General features: G+C 35.8%; 1 protein-coding gene across 2 annotated transcripts; it reads left to right on the forward strand.

Annotated features, from left to right (window-relative positions):
- Positions 1-788: 788 nt before the first annotated feature.
- On the forward strand, positions 789-21,312 carry LOC119998184. Of its 2 annotated transcripts, XM_038845434.1 has the most exons (18): positions 795-968; positions 1,769-1,867; positions 3,075-3,262; positions 3,377-3,481; positions 4,132-4,232; positions 5,258-5,336; positions 6,596-6,607; positions 6,755-6,820; positions 8,226-8,294; positions 8,375-8,431; positions 9,685-9,762; positions 10,735-10,832; positions 10,916-10,961; positions 11,831-11,958; positions 14,241-14,349; positions 16,669-16,731; positions 18,179-18,244; positions 20,958-21,312. In XM_038845434.1, exons 1-18 carry the CDS (start codon positions 863-865, stop codon positions 21,144-21,146), a joined length of 1,659 nt encoding a protein of 552 aa, XP_038701362.1. In that variant the 5' UTR covers positions 795-862; the 3' UTR covers positions 21,147-21,312. The 2 variants fall into 2 exon arrangements, 1 of the variants encoding a protein (XP_038701362.1); XR_005468210.1 differs by lacking the exons at positions 18,179-18,244; positions 20,958-21,312 and adding an exon at positions 15,055-15,193 and having other exon boundaries at positions 789-968; positions 16,669-16,722.
- The last annotated feature ends 28 nt before the right edge of the window (positions 21,313-21,340 follow it).

The raw sequence follows: 21,340 nt of genomic DNA on the forward strand, positions 1-21,340 counted from the left end.
GGACGAAGATTTAGAGTGTGTTTGGATTGAAGGATTTGGAGGGAAGAGAAAGGAAGAGAAGGGGAGGGAAGAGAAGGGAAGAGAAAGGGAAGGAATAATACTTTCCCTCTCCCATGTTTGGATAGATATAAAAGGAAGGGAAAAAATTAGTTTAATTTACTAATTTATTCTTATTTTAATGTTAAAGTGTTATATACAAGGGGTAAAATATATTTTTAACTTATAAATAACTTAAATAGTCATCCCTTCCTTCCAAATGACTAATGACTCTATTTTGGAGAGGAAGAATTTTGACAAAAAATGAAACCTTCCTCCCAAATTCCCTCAAATCCCTCCATTAATTTTTTATAAACTATCCAAACAAGGGAATTGGAATGAAACCACATTTCCATTCTTTTCTCTTCCCTTCAAATCCCTAAATCCAAACATACTTTTAGGGATTATGATTATTTGTTCTCTTCTTCTATTCTACGTGTATTTTTGTGCCCTAAACTTTTTTCGACATCGAACCTTTTTAGGGATGAACATGGTACTTCTCCGTAGTTGAGATACAAAATTTTACAACAAAAAATAAAACCACGTGCATAATTGAGCGACAAAAAAAATTATATTTAGTCTAAATTATAGTATCAAAATAACAAAGAAGACATTCATGTAAAAAAAAAAAACAATAAAGATCCATTAGGACCATTACTGATGCGGGCCCTTTTTGGTATCAAAATTCCATAAATTTCTTGCGATCCACGGGCCTTAGTGTCCATGGAAGCCCATCACCAATCCACGAATAACCAAATAACGCCAGAACCCTAACCCCTAGTTAATCTCTTTGGTCTAGCTTTCAATCTTTCACAGCCCAACGGAGATGGTTCTGCGACAAGCAACATTTCAATTCCTTCGGAGAATCCGTCCTTCTTCTTCCTATACTTCTCGTCAAATAACTGGCAATGCTTTGCCTAATTCACTTTCCAGTATGTGCTAGAAAGAAAAAGAAGTCCGTGCTACGCGCATTTCATTCTGATTGATACTTGTGATAACTGTGATCATCGTCTAGTTGAAGTGTTTTGATTGTTAAATCGTTGTAATTGCAACTGTGAGTATGTATAGTGACGTTTTTCTTGGAATTCCTTTAATTTCATAGTTGGGGAGTTGTAAAATATGTTTGGTTTTATTGGAGCTCATAGATGGTTCAAGCTTAGTCGCGAAAGGGTTTATATGAAATGTAAGTGATATGTTTCCACTTTCTACTTGTTTTCTCTTTTTCCCTACAGTTTATATTCCTGTCCACATTGTGGAGGGCATGAACTGTTTTCTTCCCAGCTTACTGCTTATGTATATGTTCTGTTTTTGGAAGCGGGTTTTTTGTTTATCTGTCTGAAATTTTGGTTTGGCATTGGCTGAGTAGTGTATCCTTTTATTTCCTACATTTTGGTAGGGCTCATTAGACCCACCTCTATAGGGTAAACACTGGATTGGCGGATATTGGAAATCTGTATCCATGATATCCAAGTTGCATTAGCGGGTTCACACTCCAGAACTCTGTCTTTGCAGATGGTCCCAGACTCTCCTTCCCTTATCATGCTAACCTTGTTCGGGTGTTAAACTTGATTTTATATTGTAACCTTCATATACAATCTGTTGTTAATATGAATGGCCTTGATTCGTGGCATCAACACTTCTGTCGAGCTTGAAGTGTCATTTTTCGTGATGATAATGTTATTTATCATAATAACTGTTCCTTGCCTCATCAGCATTACCACAATTCTTGCAGATAAACTGAAGTTCTCCTGCAAACTTGACCGTGGATCTAACACTAGGAGAAAAAATTGCTGGAACCCTAGTTTATGGATTGTTTTAGCTGGGCAAGCTGGTATATTCGGTTCTCACAAAGTGTTTGGATGATTAATTTTAATAGCCCTTTAGTATTGTCTCTTTTAATTCTTTGAATTCGGAATTCAAAGAATGAGTGCATAATACTTTTATTTGGAGATAGTTTGGATGGGGCAAAATGATTCATCTGTTCTTACCCTGAACGATTGTGCTGTAGTCACATTAGAGGCATAATTGATTGGTCATGGCACTAATACCTGCCACCGGTTTTTTGTTTTGACCATTGGTTCTCATATTTTTGCTCTAATAAGTTGTATCATAGTCTTTTGTATTTTTCCCATTAACTCTTTCCCCTTCAGACCTTCTCCTACTTTGGAATCTAGTAGGCATTAGAAAACAAACCATCAATGTCCGTAGCTTTATGTCTGGTTACCAGTGCTTGGTGTGCATCGACTTTCTCGCAACTGTTCTCCCTTTAGTGGGGTCCCTCTCTAATGCGATTTATAATGTCCTGATTCAATACTTTTGAGGTTTTAATGGTTTTGATCTATTGAGCCTCATGAATTTGCCACTAAAAGGTGCTTTGAAAGGTAGGTACCATTGTCCTCTGTACATAGCATTAACAATTTTCTACATCTTCTTTCACTTTTAAACTGGGGTTCTGTAGTGACAAATGATAATTGTGGACAGTTCTTCAGTCGATTGCATAAATATGACTGATTTTTTTTCAGAATAATAAAATTAGATAGTCTGGAGGATATATTTGTTGGAGGGGCATTGATTATGATCTAAAACCTCTTGAAAACATTTTCCCTTATTTCCTTGTTCTTCTTAGCGGTATAAGGACAAATGAGATTATCTGAAATGAACATTGGGTTCATCTGACTGGCATTAGCTAATGGATGACTAGCATAATTCTATTATTTGAGGAGGTCGACAAATAAGTTGAGGCTTGGTAGTGAGTGTTGCTCATACATTTGCCATTGGTGTAGCACGAAGGAGTTTCATTTGCTTTATATAAATGTGTTGCTCTATGTTTTGAGAAGCTTGTGTCTAGACCCTGAAGAACTCAAGAAAGGCAACAGGGTAAATAGAGTTCATTTATTTTGAGGTTTCACATTTGTTCCTTACTCTTCTGAAATACATTATTGAGAAATGGAATACTTCAGCCAGAAGATTTTTGTTTCCGTATTGTTAAGGTTTGCGTACATTATTCAAATGGCATAATTTTAATTTTTGGCTTGCAGCTACAATTATCGGAGTAAATGCCAACTTTGCTATAGCAGAAGATGCATCAATTGAGTCTGGTTCTGAAAATCACTCCGAAGGAGCTAACTCTGGACTACGTAAGATTGAAGATGGCTCTATAATATCAAATTCACATACTTCAAAGTGGAGAATTTTTACAGATAATGGGAGGGAGTTTTTCTTGCAGGCAGGCCTGTTATACTTATGCCTTGTGTGCTTTTTGCTCATTTATTTTCTTTTGTTTGCCAGTTTAGTTATTGGTTGGTTTTACTTAAAATTTCCTTTGTCCTCTCTCTTATAGGGAAAACTGGAACAAGCCGAACAATTTTTTTCCTCTGCCCTACAAGAAGCTAAAGAAGGTTTTGGGGAGAAGGATCCTCATGTTGCATCTGCATGCAACAATTTGGTAACTTGAGCTTGTAATTTTTCATTGATTGCTATCTCTATGACTTTTTGTTCTTGTGTGTTGTCAATTATTTTACTTGGCTTCTTTGACCTCAGTTATTTTTTAAATCAAAAAAGTTAACCTATGACAACTTATTAGTTATTCTGACGCCTAGCAGATAAGCATTTGTTCTGTGTAGTTAAGTAGTTGGTCATTTGGTTAATGATTTATTCACACTAACATTGTCTATATTGAACAATGTCTATATTGAAAATGGACTTTCCAGATAAGTTTCAACCTCATAGTTGTTGGGACTTATCATTTACTCTTACACACAATATATTAGATTTGGTTTCTTGAAGAAGGGTGCTGTAAGGCAAGTTCCATAACCTTGTTTGATTACTTGGAACGATACCATTTGCCACACTTCAAGATATTGAGGAACTGAGGGTTCAATCTAAATAACTTTGATGAAATTGTTTCACCGGCATTGTTTATTCTGAATCCCTGTCTCTTTCATTTATTGGTGCAATACCCATCAACTTCAAAGTTGAATGCTCATGTGAGTTTTTACACTGTCAAGTGAAGTTCCATTTTTATATGCAAAATCATATTTTCCCTTTGATTGTCCAATTTCTGAGAATTCATTGTTTCCATTGCTATTGTTGTAGGCAGAGCTCTATAGAGTTAAGAAGGAATTTGAGAAAGCAGAACCTTTGTATTTGGAAGCCATCAACATACTTGAAGAATCGTTTGGTCCTGAAGATATACGGTACATTGTTTGCAAACTTTGATGGAGAATTTATATATTGATTATCTAATTATATCGATCTATTGCAATCCTATTACTTGTTGAGCTCATGCATAAATGCCTGAAATGCAATGTGAAGAGGATTTCGTGGTGTATTTGAAGGTTCTCTTAAAAATATCCTTTAAGCTCCAATAGTGCGAGTCTCAGATTGGGGCGGTCGGTGTTTGGATGTCTTTGAATGTAATTTTTCTTTTGACTTGTTGATTGAATTTATTTTGGTTTGTGTATTCACTTACATGTTTTTTTTTTTTTGGGATAAGTTATGAGATTATATTCTTAATATGTGAGGGAGAAGAGAACTGAACCTTGCTCCTTGGGCAAGTGAAAGGGGACCACTAGGCCGCAAGATCCTTTTACAGTGGCTCTTTGTATGGGGGAGTTGATGCTTTGTGATGTTGAGTTGTGCTTTTTGAGGTGCCGTGTGTTTTTTTCTTAATGTGAGGGCTTCTTATGTCTTGTTAGCCTGACGAAGATATGTCATCCCAAGATTTGTAGGAGGAATATTTGTTGGACTTTGAAAATGTAGTGAAGTCAAGTAGGTGAAGTAAATACACAATACCCTTTGAAACACAAGATGGTAAAGTGGGGGTACCTAGTTGACAATTTCAAATATTTCCAAGTTGTTTATCTCCATGTTATTCAAAATAATATAGTCGAAGCATGTGCTTTCATGAACTCTGTGGATACTAATTCTCAGCCCTTGATATTTGTGCCTTGCTCTTTGTGTGAAATTTTCAAATTGATGCTTAATCTTTTAGCCCTCAATAAGGTTAGTTCGATGACAATATATTCTAACACTGTCTCTTTAAATCTTTGGATAATATATAATTTTGTTCCTGCCATATGCATATCTTAACTGAACAAAATTTTGAAAATATCCAAGTTCCAATTAGAAGCTTTTGACTCAACAATCAGAATAGTAAGCAAATACTTATATAAACTACATTTGTGTTGCTATACCAGCCCTTTAACCTTTTAATATGCAGTGTGGGTGCTGCGTTTCACAATCTTGGACAGTTTTACCTTATGCAACGGAAACTCGAAAAAGCTCTTCTTTGCTATGAGGTGATGAAATTTGAAGTGTTTAATTTCATTACTAATTTTATCTTGTAATGGCTGAAAGGTGAAACAACACAGTGGTCTTAAATTATCATGTCCTGGCATTTCTGCTTCTATTTGTTTGCCTCTTGGTTAAGTTGCTTCGGAATTATTTTGTGACTTGTGCTGGTGGAAGAAACCTTTTCTTTTCTCAATAGGAATCATTTTGATGTATTTCCGGAGTTTGTTTAGCCCTTGGATATGGCCTACTACAGTAGAGTGTTATTTTCTTTGGTGGGAGATTTGATTTCAGCCAACTTTCTGCATACTGTATTTGTAAGCTAGATTCCGCTATCTGAAGCTCTGATAGTTAATTCAATAAGAAGGTACTGTTCATATACGGTACTTAGTGTAAGGTCTAAGGTAATCGGCATACATGAGTTATAAACTATCTCACTGAACTATGTCCAGCACAACTGCACAACATAAAAGAACTTCCCTAGATGTCACAACATATAATGTTTTTTGTAAAATTACAGCTTGTTTAACAAGAAGTGCATTGAGGGTACAAATCTTGGATGATAAACAAATAGTTTCCACTAATAATATTGCATTGCAAATAGTTTTTTGGGCCTTTTGGCATATCTGAGGAATGGGCTATGTTTTCAAAAAAAAAAGGGTACTAGAATGAGCTAAAATAATAACTACGAGAAGCTTCTAAAGTGACTTCATTATGAAAGACATTGATCACTCCTTTTTTCTGTTCAAAGGTGGAGAATTGAACCGATAATTCTATTTCTTTGTCATCAATAGAATTGCTGACATAAAGGTTTAGAGGCACTTTATTGAGGATCTGCTCATCTTTAACTTATTATAATTAATCTACGTTGCTTATTGAAATATGCTGAAGCATAATGGTCTATTTACAAAGCTTATTTTGACTTTCAACTGTTTTCTCAGCCCTGAAGATTCTTCCCTACTTCTTTGCTGGAATAGCTTATGTCCTTGAATAAATTGTTCCTTGTTCACTCTTTGTACGCCAACAAAATAATTGAAATTTGAATTTAGTTGTACTGTTATTTTGCAATTTTTTCCAATATATATTATGTTATTTTTTCTTCTTTTTTGACATTGCATGTGTTTAGCAGCATCTCATGTCTTTTTTTTCAGCAAGAATTTGCAACTTTGTCAGTTGTATCATATGACTACTATACATTTTGATAATGGTTTTACTGACAATTTGTACTTTCCTCCTTTTTTTGTACCTTCGATGATTCTTTGGACAGCGTGCCTTGAAGGTATGGATTGGATTTCTATTTGTATATTTTTTTTTTCCATATGAATTGTGGACTTGTATTTTTTGTTAAATTTTATTTTGGCTGGCTTTTGTTTTTGCACAACCAGCTTTTACTTCATAATTAAAATGTTGCCTTACATTTATTCAGATAAAGGGACGTGTTTTAGGACATGCCCATCACGACTATGCCGAGACAATGTATCATCTTGGAACGGTGATTTCTCAAGTCTTGTGTTTTCCCCTACTTTGATATTGGTTCACTGTTTCACAAAAAATTAATTCCATAAAATTCTGTTTTCCTTACGTTTCCCCAGGTTTGACATTACATTCACATCATATCATCAAATTTCTTCTCTTAAATCCCAGTTTAAACTAATTGAAAGTGCTAAACAAGGAGGAGCATTGATATGAATGATGACAATGAAATGTGCCAAATTTAGAGAAAATTCTGTGTTTCTTTCATGACTAAGCTCGATCTCAGGTAGTCGTATGGAAGCAGTATCATCATTCGAGCCTTTATCCCAAAAGTTTGGGGTTGGCTACATGATTCTATGAGAAAATCAACACGAATCTACTACGTGTGTTCATTTCCGCCATTCATTTCCAAGATCATACTTTCATAGGACTTGAATCCATATCATTTCCTACCACTTCAAGCTTTGTCTGTTTAGGTCTTCCTCTTCGCTTCCTACTCAATTCTATTCAAATTCTCTCGATTCTCCTTACCGCCACATTGCTATCTCTACGTTGTACATGCCCATACCATATTAAACGATTTCCTCGCAACTTATCTTCAATTGGTGCTACTCCTACCTTAGATCTAATAATCTCATTTCTTATCTTATCTTCCTTTGTGTGGCCACACGTCCAACGGAGCATTCACATTTATGCTACATGCATTTTATGGATATGCTATCTCTTAATAGCCCGACACTCAGAATCTTATGTCATCACAGGTCGTATAGCTGATAGCTGACTTATAAAATTTTCCCTTCAATCTTAAAAGAAATCTTTCGATTGCAAAAGTATTTTATGCCAATATTTCTATTGAAACAAAAAAGATTCCAGTCTGAAATTCAGTGTCTTGGGTTGTTATTTTATGCTTTGATGCATAGTTTTTTTTTTTAGGTTTTATTAAATCAAGATTTTGGCAAAATTTCGGTTTGCTGGAAAAGGTCTTAGTTCGGTGTGTTGGGTAATATCTTAAGAATTGTTTAGTTATTGGTTATGAATGTCTAGTATTTGGTTAGTCAAGTTAAAAGTTTTTATTAAGTAGTTGGTCATTCAAATTAAAGGTTTTTACTAGTTAGTTTCTTAATAGTTACTAGGAATTACCGTCCCTATATAAAGCTAAGATTCGGTCAGATTAGACTCATGTATTCTCCGCTTATTATCAATGCTTTTGACAGTAAATTTTGAGTGTTTTAATTTAGAGGCTTGTGTGTGCAGAGTTTCTCTTTTTGCTCCTTCCTTGCTTTCATTCTCGCCATACTAATCCCATGCTTTACTATCGAGTACCCTTTCAATCATTCTTGAAATTGTTTTTTTTTTTCATATTAAATATGTTGTTCTTTAATGTGTCACTTACCTCATAATGTGGTTTATGATTCTACATGCAGGTATTACATCTCCAAGGAAGGGACAAGAATGCGGAAGCCCTCATTCTGGATTCTATACAGATACTAGAGGTGCTGAAGAGGTTACATAGGCTGTTGTTTTACATTTTTAATGATCTTGGTCTTACAACCAAGTCTTGTTTACCATATAGGAAGGCGGCGAAGGGTACTCAACTCTTTGCATCAAGAGAATGCGATATCTTGCTCAGGTTCTACTTCTGCTTTTAAACAAAATTGCCAATTCGATTGGATATACTATCTTGTTCGGTGAGGGTGAATATATTCATTTAAGCATACTTTTTTTTTGGTCAGTAGGAATTGCATTAAAGGGAAAAAAAAGGGTACAAAATACAAGGGGCATACCCCAAGAAAAGGTCTAACGACTAAAAAGGGTTAAAAAAAAACTCAACCAAAAGACCATGAGCCAGTGCTCCAAAACTGTAAACAAACAGCCAACAAACCCCTTAACAAGAACCCAAGTTGCCTAACATGGAAACGAGTAAACAATGCCGGCCAACATCCGATGAAAGGATAGCCAACACTGCAAAAAACAAACAAGCAAATCCAGACGTGCAACCCACTAAAGTAGCACGCCAAACCAACCCACAAAACGACCAGCTCCACAAAACACAAGCACCATAGCAACGGAAAGCTCCACGAAGTTAATAACCCGAGACTAAACTTCCACAAAAACTGGAGTAGAACTGTGTACAGAAGCGACATATGCAATCAAGCTATAGAGGAAAACCCATGAAGCTGTAGTATCCACCAACTATTCCAAAGTCGAGTATAATTACATCACATTGTGTTCTCTAAGATGCCAAACTGAAAAATGTCAGATAGTATTGACGGTTCACATCACAAATGCTGTGTACAATTATATGTGTTAGGATTGTGGTTGTCTAACCTTTTTCTTTAATTTCACTGCACAGCAGAACATTTCGCTTGGCATGACTGGGATAGCCAAGGTCATACCTAGGATAGTTTACCGGATTATGTGGGCCAACAGCACATTTCGGAGACTCAACCAGAGCTTCATGTTGGTGGCGAATGTTCTTGCCCAATTGTGCTACCTCTGAACCATTTGGGGAGAGGTGGGCAGGTGGCTTTCAGTCCCCATTTTCTAGGATAACTCGAGCTTCTGCTATCTAGTACATGGAAAGAATCTTTCAGGGATGGAAACGACATATTGCTTAATTCTTGGTGTGGCTCTAATGCTGAGAGTGAGTATTGAGTCAGCAAAATTGAAGTTGTCAGTAAAAGGTCCAAATATGGTCAAGTCTTAATAACCATTTTCCATAATTTTGCAATGTAACTTTGACTTTTGAGTGCTTATTCATGTTATGCATAAAGATGCACTATTACATCCCCTTTGTGCACCACAACTGTATAATGTGCCATATAAAAATTTATGGCTGTGCCATTTCTAATGAGTTTCAATCAATGTGGTACCTTTTTGCAGATATATTTAAAATCCAATCGTTTGGCAGAGGCTGAGAATGTACAGAGAAAGATTCTGCATATCATGGAAATATCAAAGGTCGACAATAAATTACTTGTTTTTTAATATTATCTATGTTTGAATTTTCTAGGATGATACTGACATATGATACAGCTGTAGACTTGTCTTGCTTTCTGCTTACTTGTTTTTTTTCCATTTCCACGGACTAGTAGGATTTCGACTAAAAATAGTTTCCATTAACATTTTTAATAGAATTAGAAATTTTTGGAAAAGCAATATTTAACTGCTTCTTTGTGTTCGTGATGTGGCGGTGGTGGTTTCCTTCAACTCTCTTTTTTATTGATGGATGCCTGTTTGTTCCATTGCTCAAAAGGTGTAGAGGAAATATAAGTTCTTCACCTTCCTGTTTAACTCATCTTACTTTTTATGTCAGAATCACCATGACTATAAATATGAGATGGACATTAAATGTTGATAGTAAAAATACAAGCAAATCAATGTACCCCATCTGGATTAGTTTGCCATGTCAAATAATAGCGATGGAGGATCAGTTAAAAACTTAGGGAAGAAGTTCTTTTCCTGTAAATTTAGAAATTAGAGCAATTAATTTTTTTTTGGGATTTTCAGGTTTGTTTCCTATTATTGGGGTGATACTCTGTTTTCTTGGTATTGGTTGCCTTATGTATTAGAGCATTCATTGTACTCTCAGTCTATTGAGCTTTTGTGTACGTGTTGTGTTGGTTCACTACAAACTGTACCAATGAACATTCTGTATCTTTATTTCTCGATTTAAGTACAGGAATTTATTCATGAATTCTTATATGCGTATGTGCATATGCATATGCATATGCGTTGGGGCACACAATTATGTTTTTTCTGCTACAATCAATAATTTTGAGTTGAAACACTCCTATGTTCTGAGAATTCTGAATAAAGTTTGTACTGCGGTGATAACGTAACCTTTAATAGATTTGATGTTATGGCCTTTTTCATAACAATTTCCTAATGTCATCATGAAGAACTCATGTTTCTAGTTATCTTATAAAATAGGGGTGGGACTCTTTGGACACTGTAATTGCTGCTGAAAGACAGGCATTAACATTAGAAGCAATTGGGAACTTGGATGAAGCACAGGAACTTCTTGAGAGGTGAAAAGTCGTGTGATTAGTGGGTAATTACCCAGTAATTTGAGAAATTCTGGAATGTTGAACATTCCAATTTTTCTTTACAGGTGTCTTCATGCTCGCAAAAGTTTGCTTCCTGAAGACCACATCCAGGTTTGTTGGTTTGGGGCACATAAAACTATGATGAGAAACAAATAAGTGAATAGCTATTGATTGCATGATTTAATTTATTTTATGCATGCTTTTTTTTTTTAAAGTTTTTGTCTTTATTTGGGTTCAGGCTGTTATACTTAGGATACCCTCATTTTCTATGGGGCTGACACTGATCAAATCATACGACTTGAGGGCAAATTTGTTAGGTTTTGAAGCTGTTTCAGGCCTTAGAGCAAAACTCAGGAAAAACAACTTTTATTGGCTCCTGGATAAATTATAAGTCTGATGTCTTTCTCTGCTCATTCAATAATACCTCTACCTTCTCGTAGGTGCTAAACAGAAGGAAACCTAAATGTGGGGATTAGTGGTCAAAAACTTTGAAACTATGCTTTCTGGTTGGAGGGGAAATTTCTTTCTAAATCTGGTAGATTAGCTTTGCATAGAAGTACCCTCTCAAGCCTGCCAGGCTGCCACTCTTTCTGATGTTCGTCTTTTCCATGCCTAAAACAGTGGCCCCAAGGTTGAAATCTGTCCAAAATAAATCCCTAACTGTAGAATTGGGAAAAAAAGAGAAATTACCATCAAATGCTTCGCTATTTGATGATATTCTAGCGTATCATGGACTACTTCTTCTCTTTTAATCATGCATGATATTTTATCTCAAATGTTTCAAACTCTAGATAATTAAGAAATTTTTGTTTGTTTCAATCTTGTTTTGGTCTTGAATATCTGCAGAAAATCAGCTACAAAACCTTCTTTAAAGCTCTGCTTTCCTGTTCATATTTTCTTTTCTTATTGTAATCATTGTCAAGGCAAAGGAGAGGTAGCATATGTATCCAACTAGAATTCCCTTATTTCTCCATGGGCAGATTGGTGGAAACATGCTTCACATTGCTCGTGTGGTAATGCTGAAAGCCAACAAATTAAGCAAGATGCAAACTTCCGAAGCAATTGCTGAGCTTGATAAGGCAAATGATCTGTTGTACAATGCATATAGGTTTGTTTTCTTCATTGAAAATTAGCGGGTTAATATAAGTTTTGGTCATTAAAAGATGCCCAAGTTTCATTTTGGTCACCCAATGTTCAACTGTATCAAAATGGTCACCCAAAGTTGTATTATTTTTCACTATAGTCATTTTTGGTGAACATGTTGAAACATTTGAACATTGTATACTTACTATAATGAACCTTATTACAATTTTGAGTGACCATTTTGAAACGTTTTAAAATTTTCGATTACTCACTTGAAACATTTAATCTTTTAATGATCAGAATGAAATTTTGGACATCTTTAGTGCCTAAAAGTTCTATTAACCCAAAAATTAGCCATCCTGCAAAAAAAATGTAAATACTAGAATCAATTTCAAAGGAAATGAATCATCTGATATGCTTTTTCTTCTGAAGTTTACATAGATTTCATTTTCTTGTTTTTCTTATTTAGTTTCATTGCTGCTTTGCATCTGCTTACTTGAAAATCAGTGTCCATGGAATTCTGGTTAATAATGAGTAAGAATTTTACTTGAGAATATTACTTACAGTTAAAAAAAAAGGAAATTTTATTTATCTTGTGATGCACAGAACAAGAGAGCAGTTTATAACTTTCTAAAGGAAGATTATTGTAATTTATGTCGATAGGGTCAGAGAATTGTATGTTTCTGGATCCTAACTGTATTCAATGTTAATGTGAATTGTTTAAATATTGAAAGAAACTAATAGTACTAAACTAATATTTTTGAAGTTGAAGGCTATTGATGCAGTTCTCCACGTAATGCTTATAGTTCAAGAATTATATCGAAAAGTTGATCAAGCTCCTTTCCTCTTTTACCTTAGGCATTAAAGCTGCAATGGTGCCACTCTTGATACTAAAATGGTGGCTTAGCTACTAAAGTCTCTTGGTGTTATTGCAGAGATCTGAGTTCAAATCTCACACTCACTAGGTTTTGGTGACTAATAGGAGGGGAAGGCTACCTTCCATTAAAGAGAGAAAAAAAAAGAAAATGAAATGCTTGCTTATTTTTGACATATCCCTTTATGTCGGTAGGAGTTCTATGGAATCGCTTGAAATTACTAAATTAATGTTTATGAAAACTGATGAGTTTGTGATGCATAAGTTCAGGATGTCCAAAATTGAATAATTGAAGACAGACAATTGGTGGGATTACAGATTCCCAAAAGGGATTCTTGGATTGCTGAAATTCTTGATGTAATGAATTACAAATTACATATGCCCAGTGGTAGAGTTGTTGGGTTGCAACTTAGAGGTCACAAATTGACTTTCTAGAAACAATCTCTCCACATATTATGTGGAGGTAAAGTCTGTGTAAATCTTGCATGTCCCTGACCCCATCCATTGCGGGGGAGCATTGTGTGCGGGAGTTGTTTACCTTTTACCTAGTTAATTGTTGTGATTGGCGGGCTATAAGTTTCTTGAATGTTTGGTGAGTAAATGTCAGTGGACAAGCTCTTACATAAAACTTCTAAACTGAGTTGGCGGTTTCATGGGCGGGCAGGAGCGGTGTTCGGGTTGGGGATTTGATATGTTGAACAACGTATGGAAGCCAAAACTCTGGTGAAATGTTCCTTCAAGCTCTATTGGGGCTAGAAGTAGACATGCCTCTCTATGGTTATCATTTCTGCCTTGTTGGATACTTGGATGATTTCACTTGCTGCTTTTGACAGCTTCTAGTACAAATCACACTTCCTTGCAATCTAGAGCTACAAGCTTTAGAAGTTTGTAGTGCGGAGCCATCATTAGTCCATTGCTTATGGGAAGTAGAGTGCTTTGCTAGTCACTACTTGTGTGGTGCCTCTTTCTTTAGATCATCTTTATGGAAATTTAAAGAGAAGTTTAAGTGGAGCAACCTTTTGATTCTGTTGAAGGCTCTTCGTTACGTTTGCCAACCCCTCCCCAGTCCCCAACCAACTTCTTCAAATAAATGGAACAGAATAGCATAACTTGTAATTTGAGTGGAACTACCGTGCCGTTGGTTGTCGCTTTGCCTTTTTTATTTATTCTTTTTACTTAAGTATACTTCTAGCTATCCCTTACCTCGCTTTTTATTAGTTGCTTTTTTTAATTTGTAATTGCATGTCTAGTCTAAGCATATGTACATACATTTTAACCTCCATGGTTTTCTTCCAGGATGTGTCACTCTTTTGTCTAGTTAATGATGGATTACAGCAGGCTTAGTGTTAGCTTTTCGAATGTTTCTCTATAGAACCCATCTTTCTGGGGTGTCATGACAAAGAGTGTTCACATGCTTTATTATTGTATGACAGGATTGCCTGGCAGGTTCTGAATAAAGTGGCAAAACAGAAAGGCAATGGCCAAATTTATGGAGCACCTGGAGAAGCTAGAAGGGATGGCCATGCGGCACTGGTCATACTGGTCAGTTCTCTTTCTTGTGGTTGCACCCCTTGGTGGTTTAACAACACTTCTTTTTGCATTAAAAAAAATGTGAAGAAACCTTTTTTTTGGTACAAATTTCAAGTTAGAAATTCAAGGATGTCCTACCTCTATGCATGATTTATTGTCAGAATAGTGCACTTTGATCAGAGGATCTGGTTATACTTGTCTTACTTATGTCCCAGGACTTCTTTTTACAGGCAAGTTAATTGGGGGAGGGAACCCTGATGTCCCAGGAAAATTTAGTGCTGCTTTTTTAATGCGGTTCAATTCTTGCCCTTCATGACTGTACCAGTTTATCTTTGCATCTGCAAAATCTACAAGCAATTATCTTTTGAATCCACGAACCATAGATGTATTTTTAACTATTTGTTAGTTGACAATGGTGTGACTGAAGATTTATTCCTTTTCTCGATATCTTTCACATTTTTAAGGGGTGTTTGACTCTCCAAAATCAGAGTTCTATGAAATGGAAGCCTTAATATTAATATTGCTACTTCTCTGGGAATTTAATTCGTTGGTGTCAATACTAAGCAGTACAAGATTGTTGTACAATTAGTTTTCAAATCCTTTAAGGCCATCTTTTAGCCTCTGAAGCAATCTCTGGACTAGGGGTCAAATTGGCTAAAGCAATATCATCCCCTTTGGGTTCTACTAATGGTATACAATCACTTGCTACTTTCTTAGGATGTGAGGTACGCTCTCTGATTATACAATGCCGGACTGCCCCTAAGCGCCAAACATAAGAATCGTAGTATATGGATGGTCTTGTTCCAAAATTCAGTTGAAAACTCTGGTTGGAAAGGAGATAGCCTCTCAAATGCAGGTATACATACCCTAATCAAAAGTACACTCTTCAACCTCCTTGTGGACATGATGTTATGTACTCTTCCCTAGTCCTGCTGCTTATGCTACAGTAATTCAAGCAATCAAATACATGTTTCTTTGGGGAGACTCTTTGGAAAAGAAAAAAAAGATTTCATCTTGTAAACTGGAATGTCATTCCTGGAGATTTGGGAGGCCTTGGCTTTTCTTCTCTGGTATTCAATAGAGCTTTCCCTGGCAGCTGTGGAAGTTTAAATCAACAAGGAGCATCTAGGGTGGAAAGTGATATTGATAAGTATGGAATGCACAAAAATGTTGGATATCTAAGCAAAGAAGAGAGGCCTAAAGAAATGGGGGCTGAAGTTATATTAGAAAGAGATGGGAGAGAATGGCTCAATTATACTTGCTTTAAGGCTGGTAGGGTTAAACATTATTAGGTTTTGCGACAACAAGTGGTTAGGTCTAGCACCTTTTAACTGGGGATTCTCTGAAATTTACAACCTGGCTTCACTATAAAGATACTTTCATGAGTGATTTTCTAGTCCTTGCCCTTACTGGGTTATCATGGAATGTCAATTTCATAAGAGATGCACATGCCAGGCACCTCTTAACAGGCTTTCAGATGGCAAGTGGGCAGGTCAAGCACCTCCTACGGGGTATTTCTTGAAATTTACGACCTGGCTTCGCTAGCAAGATACTTTCATAAGTTATTTCTTGTCCTCGCCCTTGCTGGCTTATTATGGGATGTCAATTTACAATGAGAATTGACCAAACTACCCCCTGTCTCTTCTTACAAAGACCTGCACCTCTTTATCATGTTTCAATCTTGTTGGGTTGTTCCAACTTAGATGACTGGCATACAAAGCTTGGGTGTAATAATTGGACTTTTAGCTTTGAAAATAGCACCTTATGTCTAACATCAAGTGTTTGAAAGAAATTGAGTAGGGCATGGATAGAACTAAGGCATCTTTGTGCAGTGAAAAAATTGATTATCTTTGAAGCTTCTTTTTGAATCTTGGGAATTGTTATTTTTGTGATCTCTGGCATAGATAGGGACCAAGTTTTCTCCAGTGTATCTGATACTCTTTCCTTTTTTTACCTGCAATAAATTATTTACATATCAAAAAAATTTCTACAGTTCTGGAATTTTGTTTATAATCTAGACAAATCGTTGATGACTGTTCTTGCCTCCTATCTTCATCTACATCGTCTTCTTTTATTCTTCCGGTTAACATAGTTGTCCATAGTGGCTTCATAACCAGATAACAATTTTAAAAACGGACTGTTTTCCCAAAACTTTGCATCCTGATTGGTGGATGATGAACCATCTGACTGGAAATATTATTTTGACTAATACCTATATATTTTGATAAATTGTTATGTTCTTGCAAGTTTACTATGTTAATTTACACTGTCTGAGCTTGTAGCTAAATATGGTCTAATATGCGACTGACGGATTTCTTTCGTTGCTTGCAGTTGCAATCACTTGATACTCTTGGGCTCGTGGAGATCAATAAGCAAGAATTGAAAGCGCCAGTGGTAAGTATGTACTGCTTTGTGATCCTTAAATTGCTAGTCCAGGCTAATGAGAAGTAATTGAACATTATTTTCTTTCATTTTATCATATATCCCTAGAAGCCTAGTTCGTGAAATTTTGCATTGAATAATATGTGAAGTCAATGGAAAAATGTTCAGGGATCAGTGTATATGTAAGTATTGGATGAATAATATCAATCTTATTATGTTCCACCTCAAATCAGAGGTAGGAACCACCTAGACCGCCCGCAAACAGTATTTGACTCTCATTTATCATATATGCCTAGAAGCCTACTTTTGCCATCAGCTGGATGAGTTTGACAACCCAAAACCTTGAAACTCTCACCATCAACCCCAACTAAATGCTGTTTAATAAAAATCCAAATGCCACCAGTACACGGCCATATCTTTATCACAAACAAACTAACAATAATCACCTATCAACTTTTTGCTAAGCTTGGGATTCATGACATATGCACACAAACTTCAATTTGGGAACATGTGAAGGTGCTTTTTTGCTGTGGTAATTGGGTGGGAAAAACTTCTACAAGGAACGATTGGGAGTTAGAGAGATGTTCAATATGTGAACTTGTCTATGCCTATTGAATCAACATGTAGGAGAAGACTCCATCCATCACATGGTGTGGCTGCAAACACTGGAATTTTTGTTGTGAAGAGTTTTTACAAAGCCCTTTCTTATCTTATGGTCCTATTGGCATTGAGTTCCCTGGAAAATGTGTATGGGAACCAATATTTCCAACTAAAATGGCTTTGTTTTGTTTGGGAGGCTATGTGGGGAAACATCTCTCTCATGATAATTTGTGCAAGAGAGGTTGGCATTTGGTAAATAAGTGTTTTTGTTGTAAACTAGAGGCACCAACTATATCAATCACTTCCTTCTCCATCATAAGTGATCAATGTGCTTTTGGAAGATGGCTTTTCTAGTGGTTATTTCCTGTTTGCATAGGCTATTTTAAACCCCCCATTCATCCCGAGTCTTCCTTGTTTTTTCAGCTTTCATCTAATCCATACCTTCCAGAATTGGTGGAATTAGACATGGGGAAGCTATTAATAAATTTGCTGGATACTTCTAGATTGGACATTTAAATTTTCCACTGATAGCTCAGAACATTTTAACAAGCTACATTTCAAACTTTCAGACTCTTTACCTCCTGTTCTGTTCTTCCTCTGTATAATTTTTACTTTCTGGATGCATGATACTGCAATGCAAATCTAAAGAGAGATTCACAATGACCATGTTTTTCCGGAGAACTTGAATGTACTTGAAAGATAACAAACTTAAATATTATAAATTTTATTACATTAGTTAAACTCATAATTAATGTAGATTTTGTTCCTGCTCGTTTTACTTTCCTCCCAAATCCTTTAAATTCAAAATTTTAATGATAATTTTGCATGCTAAATATAATTCCCTTGCTTTATGTAACAGGAAAAGCATTCGACTGGCAATGAAGCTGAAAATGCACTTTTGAATTGCATATCTGCCTACAAAGAGGTACGCCTGCATTTTCTAGCCAGTTAAAACTACTTTTTTTTGGGAGAAATGGCAAAAGTTGCTTGTATATTACTGTTGGCAGGAGGTTAAGAATTTTTCTTATTTACATCTTGGCAGCCAATTTAAAATATTTTAAATTGTGCACTTGTCTGTTATGTATGCATATGCTTTTGATATACTTTGCAAACCTAATTAGGTCAGTACCTATGGTGCTCCTTGAAGATAGCTTTCTCATTTCATCATCTCTACATCCCTTAACAAATCAGTGATAGATATTTGAGATATGGACAAACCCTCTTTCAGCCTAGCTACTTCAATAAAAAAAACTCCCTTGCACAAGGCTCCCATAGTGGGCAAGGTCAGGGACAAGCAGGACATACGCAGACTTTACCCCCACATAATATGTGGAGAGGCTGTTTTTCAGTAATTGAACCTGTGTGATATCTAGGTTGCATCCTTATACCTCTACCATTGGGCACATGTCCGTCCGTAGCCTAGCTACTTCAATGCCCAAGAAAAAGTTCTCCTTGATGCTTGCTCTGTGACTGCCAAATTCCAAACGCCACTACCTTTTTTTTTTTTTTGAAAATATCATTCCAGAAGATGGTGCAGAACCATAGAATTGCCGAGACCACAAGGTCTCAAAAAATCCACAACCAGTGGAACATTACAAATAACAAAATAAGAATAAAGCTAAGAAAGAAAACTAATAGAATAAGACCAATAACTAGACGAAAAGATGCTGATAGAGTATGCACAACAATACTCAAATACTCACAAGAGAAGAAACAGATTCAACCATCATAAGAGGAGATTTGTATTGAAGAACAAAGAAACAGCAAGATGAAATAAGATAACCTAGTCTTCGAGAGACTAGAACCTCCTTACAAAATCATACCCAGCAAACAGAATACCTCGTAACGTGATACCTCCCAGGACATATAGGGTAGCCATGATACAAACAGAAGCAGACCCAACAAAATAAAGACAAGTGCACTAATCCAACTCTGCCAAGTGTCCCAGCAGGAGCTCCCTTCAAGCTTTGCCACGAGTCCCTCTCTTTTCATATTGCCTTGTAGGGGTGTCCACAATCGATCCGCAACCATGAAACCGATCCGTAACCGTGGTTATTCGATTTTCGGATATGGTTTTTCGGTTATGGTTTCAGATATGGTTATGATTTTAGTAGATGTTTGGATATTTTTGCGGTTATGGTTTTTTCGGTTATGGTTATGGTTATGGTTATAACCGAAAAAACCGAATAATATTAATATATATTAAATTATAATATATATATATATATATATATATATATAAGTTACATATTGGAATATGAGATGAGACTATGGGAGGCAAAGTAGTATTTGTAAAACTCTGATTATATCTTCATAACAAATTATAAATTTAGATACCAATTAACCTAATCATTACACAAATTATAAATTAAGATTGATTAGTTGAAACTCATGGTGGCCTTATCATTTTAAAATTCATATAAATTAAGATTGATTATTGCTAAAGTGAAAGTGGGGAGACATTTTCATGGCTATTTTCTCACTCTATTTGAGATTTATTCATACTTTTTCATTTCTTCAAAAACCAAAAACTGATCCGATCCGAATCGAAAAATATGGTTATTTCGGTTATGGTTATCCGAACATAATGGTTTGGTTATGGATTCTAAAATATCATAACCGAATCACTTCGGACATTTCGGTTATGGTTAAAAACCAAACCGAAAACTAAATGGACACCCCTATTGCCTGGTGATCATGGGTCTATCAGATGCACTCCCCAACTTGTACATTATGCATTCCGAACTTCTTCCTCCACCATAGTTGATATAGATGTAGGAACTTCCTCAACCCATACCCAGAACTCCATAACAGATAAAGAATATTTAGCTAACAAATACCACTACCTTCTTTTATCACATATGGCATACATAATTACATACATCGCAAGCAGTAAAATATTGTAGCAAGATCTAGTGTCGAAGCTTGATATAGTGCAGCGCACACTGCATGCATGATGAGGTGGTTGATTGAAGGAAATAGTTTTTTCTCTTTCAAGACCTGAGGATATTCTTTGATAAGCAAGCCACCCAGTACATTGCTTTAATCCAGTATCATGTGAGATTTGACGACCAAACATACAGTGGTTGTGTGCAACTTCATTTTAGAATTCAGAAAGAGGATTATGTTAGATTCATAGATCAGTTGGGTGGTATTTTCACAAAAGAACAATTTTTTTAGTAATTTTTTACACGGGCATGCTTGGCAACTGTCCTCTATGTTGATGAGGATTTCCTGGATATATAATCTAAAATGCAATCATTAGTTCACAATTATACATTTGATGATGCTTTCAGGTGGTATCATTGAAAATGCAATATTAATGTATTACCAAATAGGTTGTTTCGAATACCTCATCATTACTGTTCATTCCTGTGTTAAGCTAAGGGAGATCTGAGAATTGCCGTCTTTTAAGGGTGTAGAAGCCCTTTCTCCTTGCTCATTTCTGGGAATTTGTTTAATGACCATTGGAGTTCAATAGAGGGATAAATGAGTTGGGAGATAGGGCAACCACTTTCTGTTATATTTCTACTCCCTATGGCTGAAAGCTGCTTGTTTATGTGCCATCTCCATCATAATGTCAGCATATCTGAATGTAGCATCTAATGTAGTTTTCAAACTTGTTTACTTTGGTGCAGTTTGCAAATCAAAGGTTAATTTCTGACCACCCCGACGTAAAGGCTCAGTATCTTTCGTGTTTGAAGCGTCTTTCAAGCTTGATCAATAATGGGGTCCGACAGTCTAGAAAACACACTTTACAAGAGCTGAAAGATGAAATCCAGCGCGTTGAAGGTGAAGTTTCTTCTCAAAGGAAAAAGAAACAGTAAGCTAGTTATTTTGCTTCCCTAGCAATAAAAGCTTCAGATTGATAATTTAGAACTGTCGCCTTGTTTTTTCTTCCTTGTAAGACCCCTCTAGTTATTTATGTATAATAAAATTCAGGAACAATTTTAAAAATAAATTTAAATTGAATGCAAAAAAATTTATCTTTCAAATCCTCCCAAATTGAGAGATTAGCAAA

The sequence above is a fragment of the Tripterygium wilfordii genome, chromosome 5, assembly GCF_013401445.1.
Source record: "Tripterygium wilfordii isolate XIE 37 chromosome 5, ASM1340144v1, whole genome shotgun sequence".
Classification (NCBI taxonomy): domain Eukaryota; kingdom Viridiplantae; phylum Streptophyta; class Magnoliopsida; order Celastrales; family Celastraceae; genus Tripterygium; species Tripterygium wilfordii.

Coding starts and splice junctions, on each gene's coding strand:
- LOC119998184 (XM_038845434.1), top strand. CDS start 863: ATGGTTCTGCGACAAGCAACATTTCAATTCCTTCGGAGAATCCGTCCT. Junction 6,821..8,225: donor CAATGTATCATCTTGGAACG/GTGATTTCTCAA, acceptor TTCTACATGCAG/GTATTACATCTCCAAGGAAG. Junction 14,350..16,668: donor ATGCGGCACTGGTCATACTG/GTCAGTTCTCTT, acceptor CGTTGCTTGCAG/TTGCAATCACTTGATACTCT.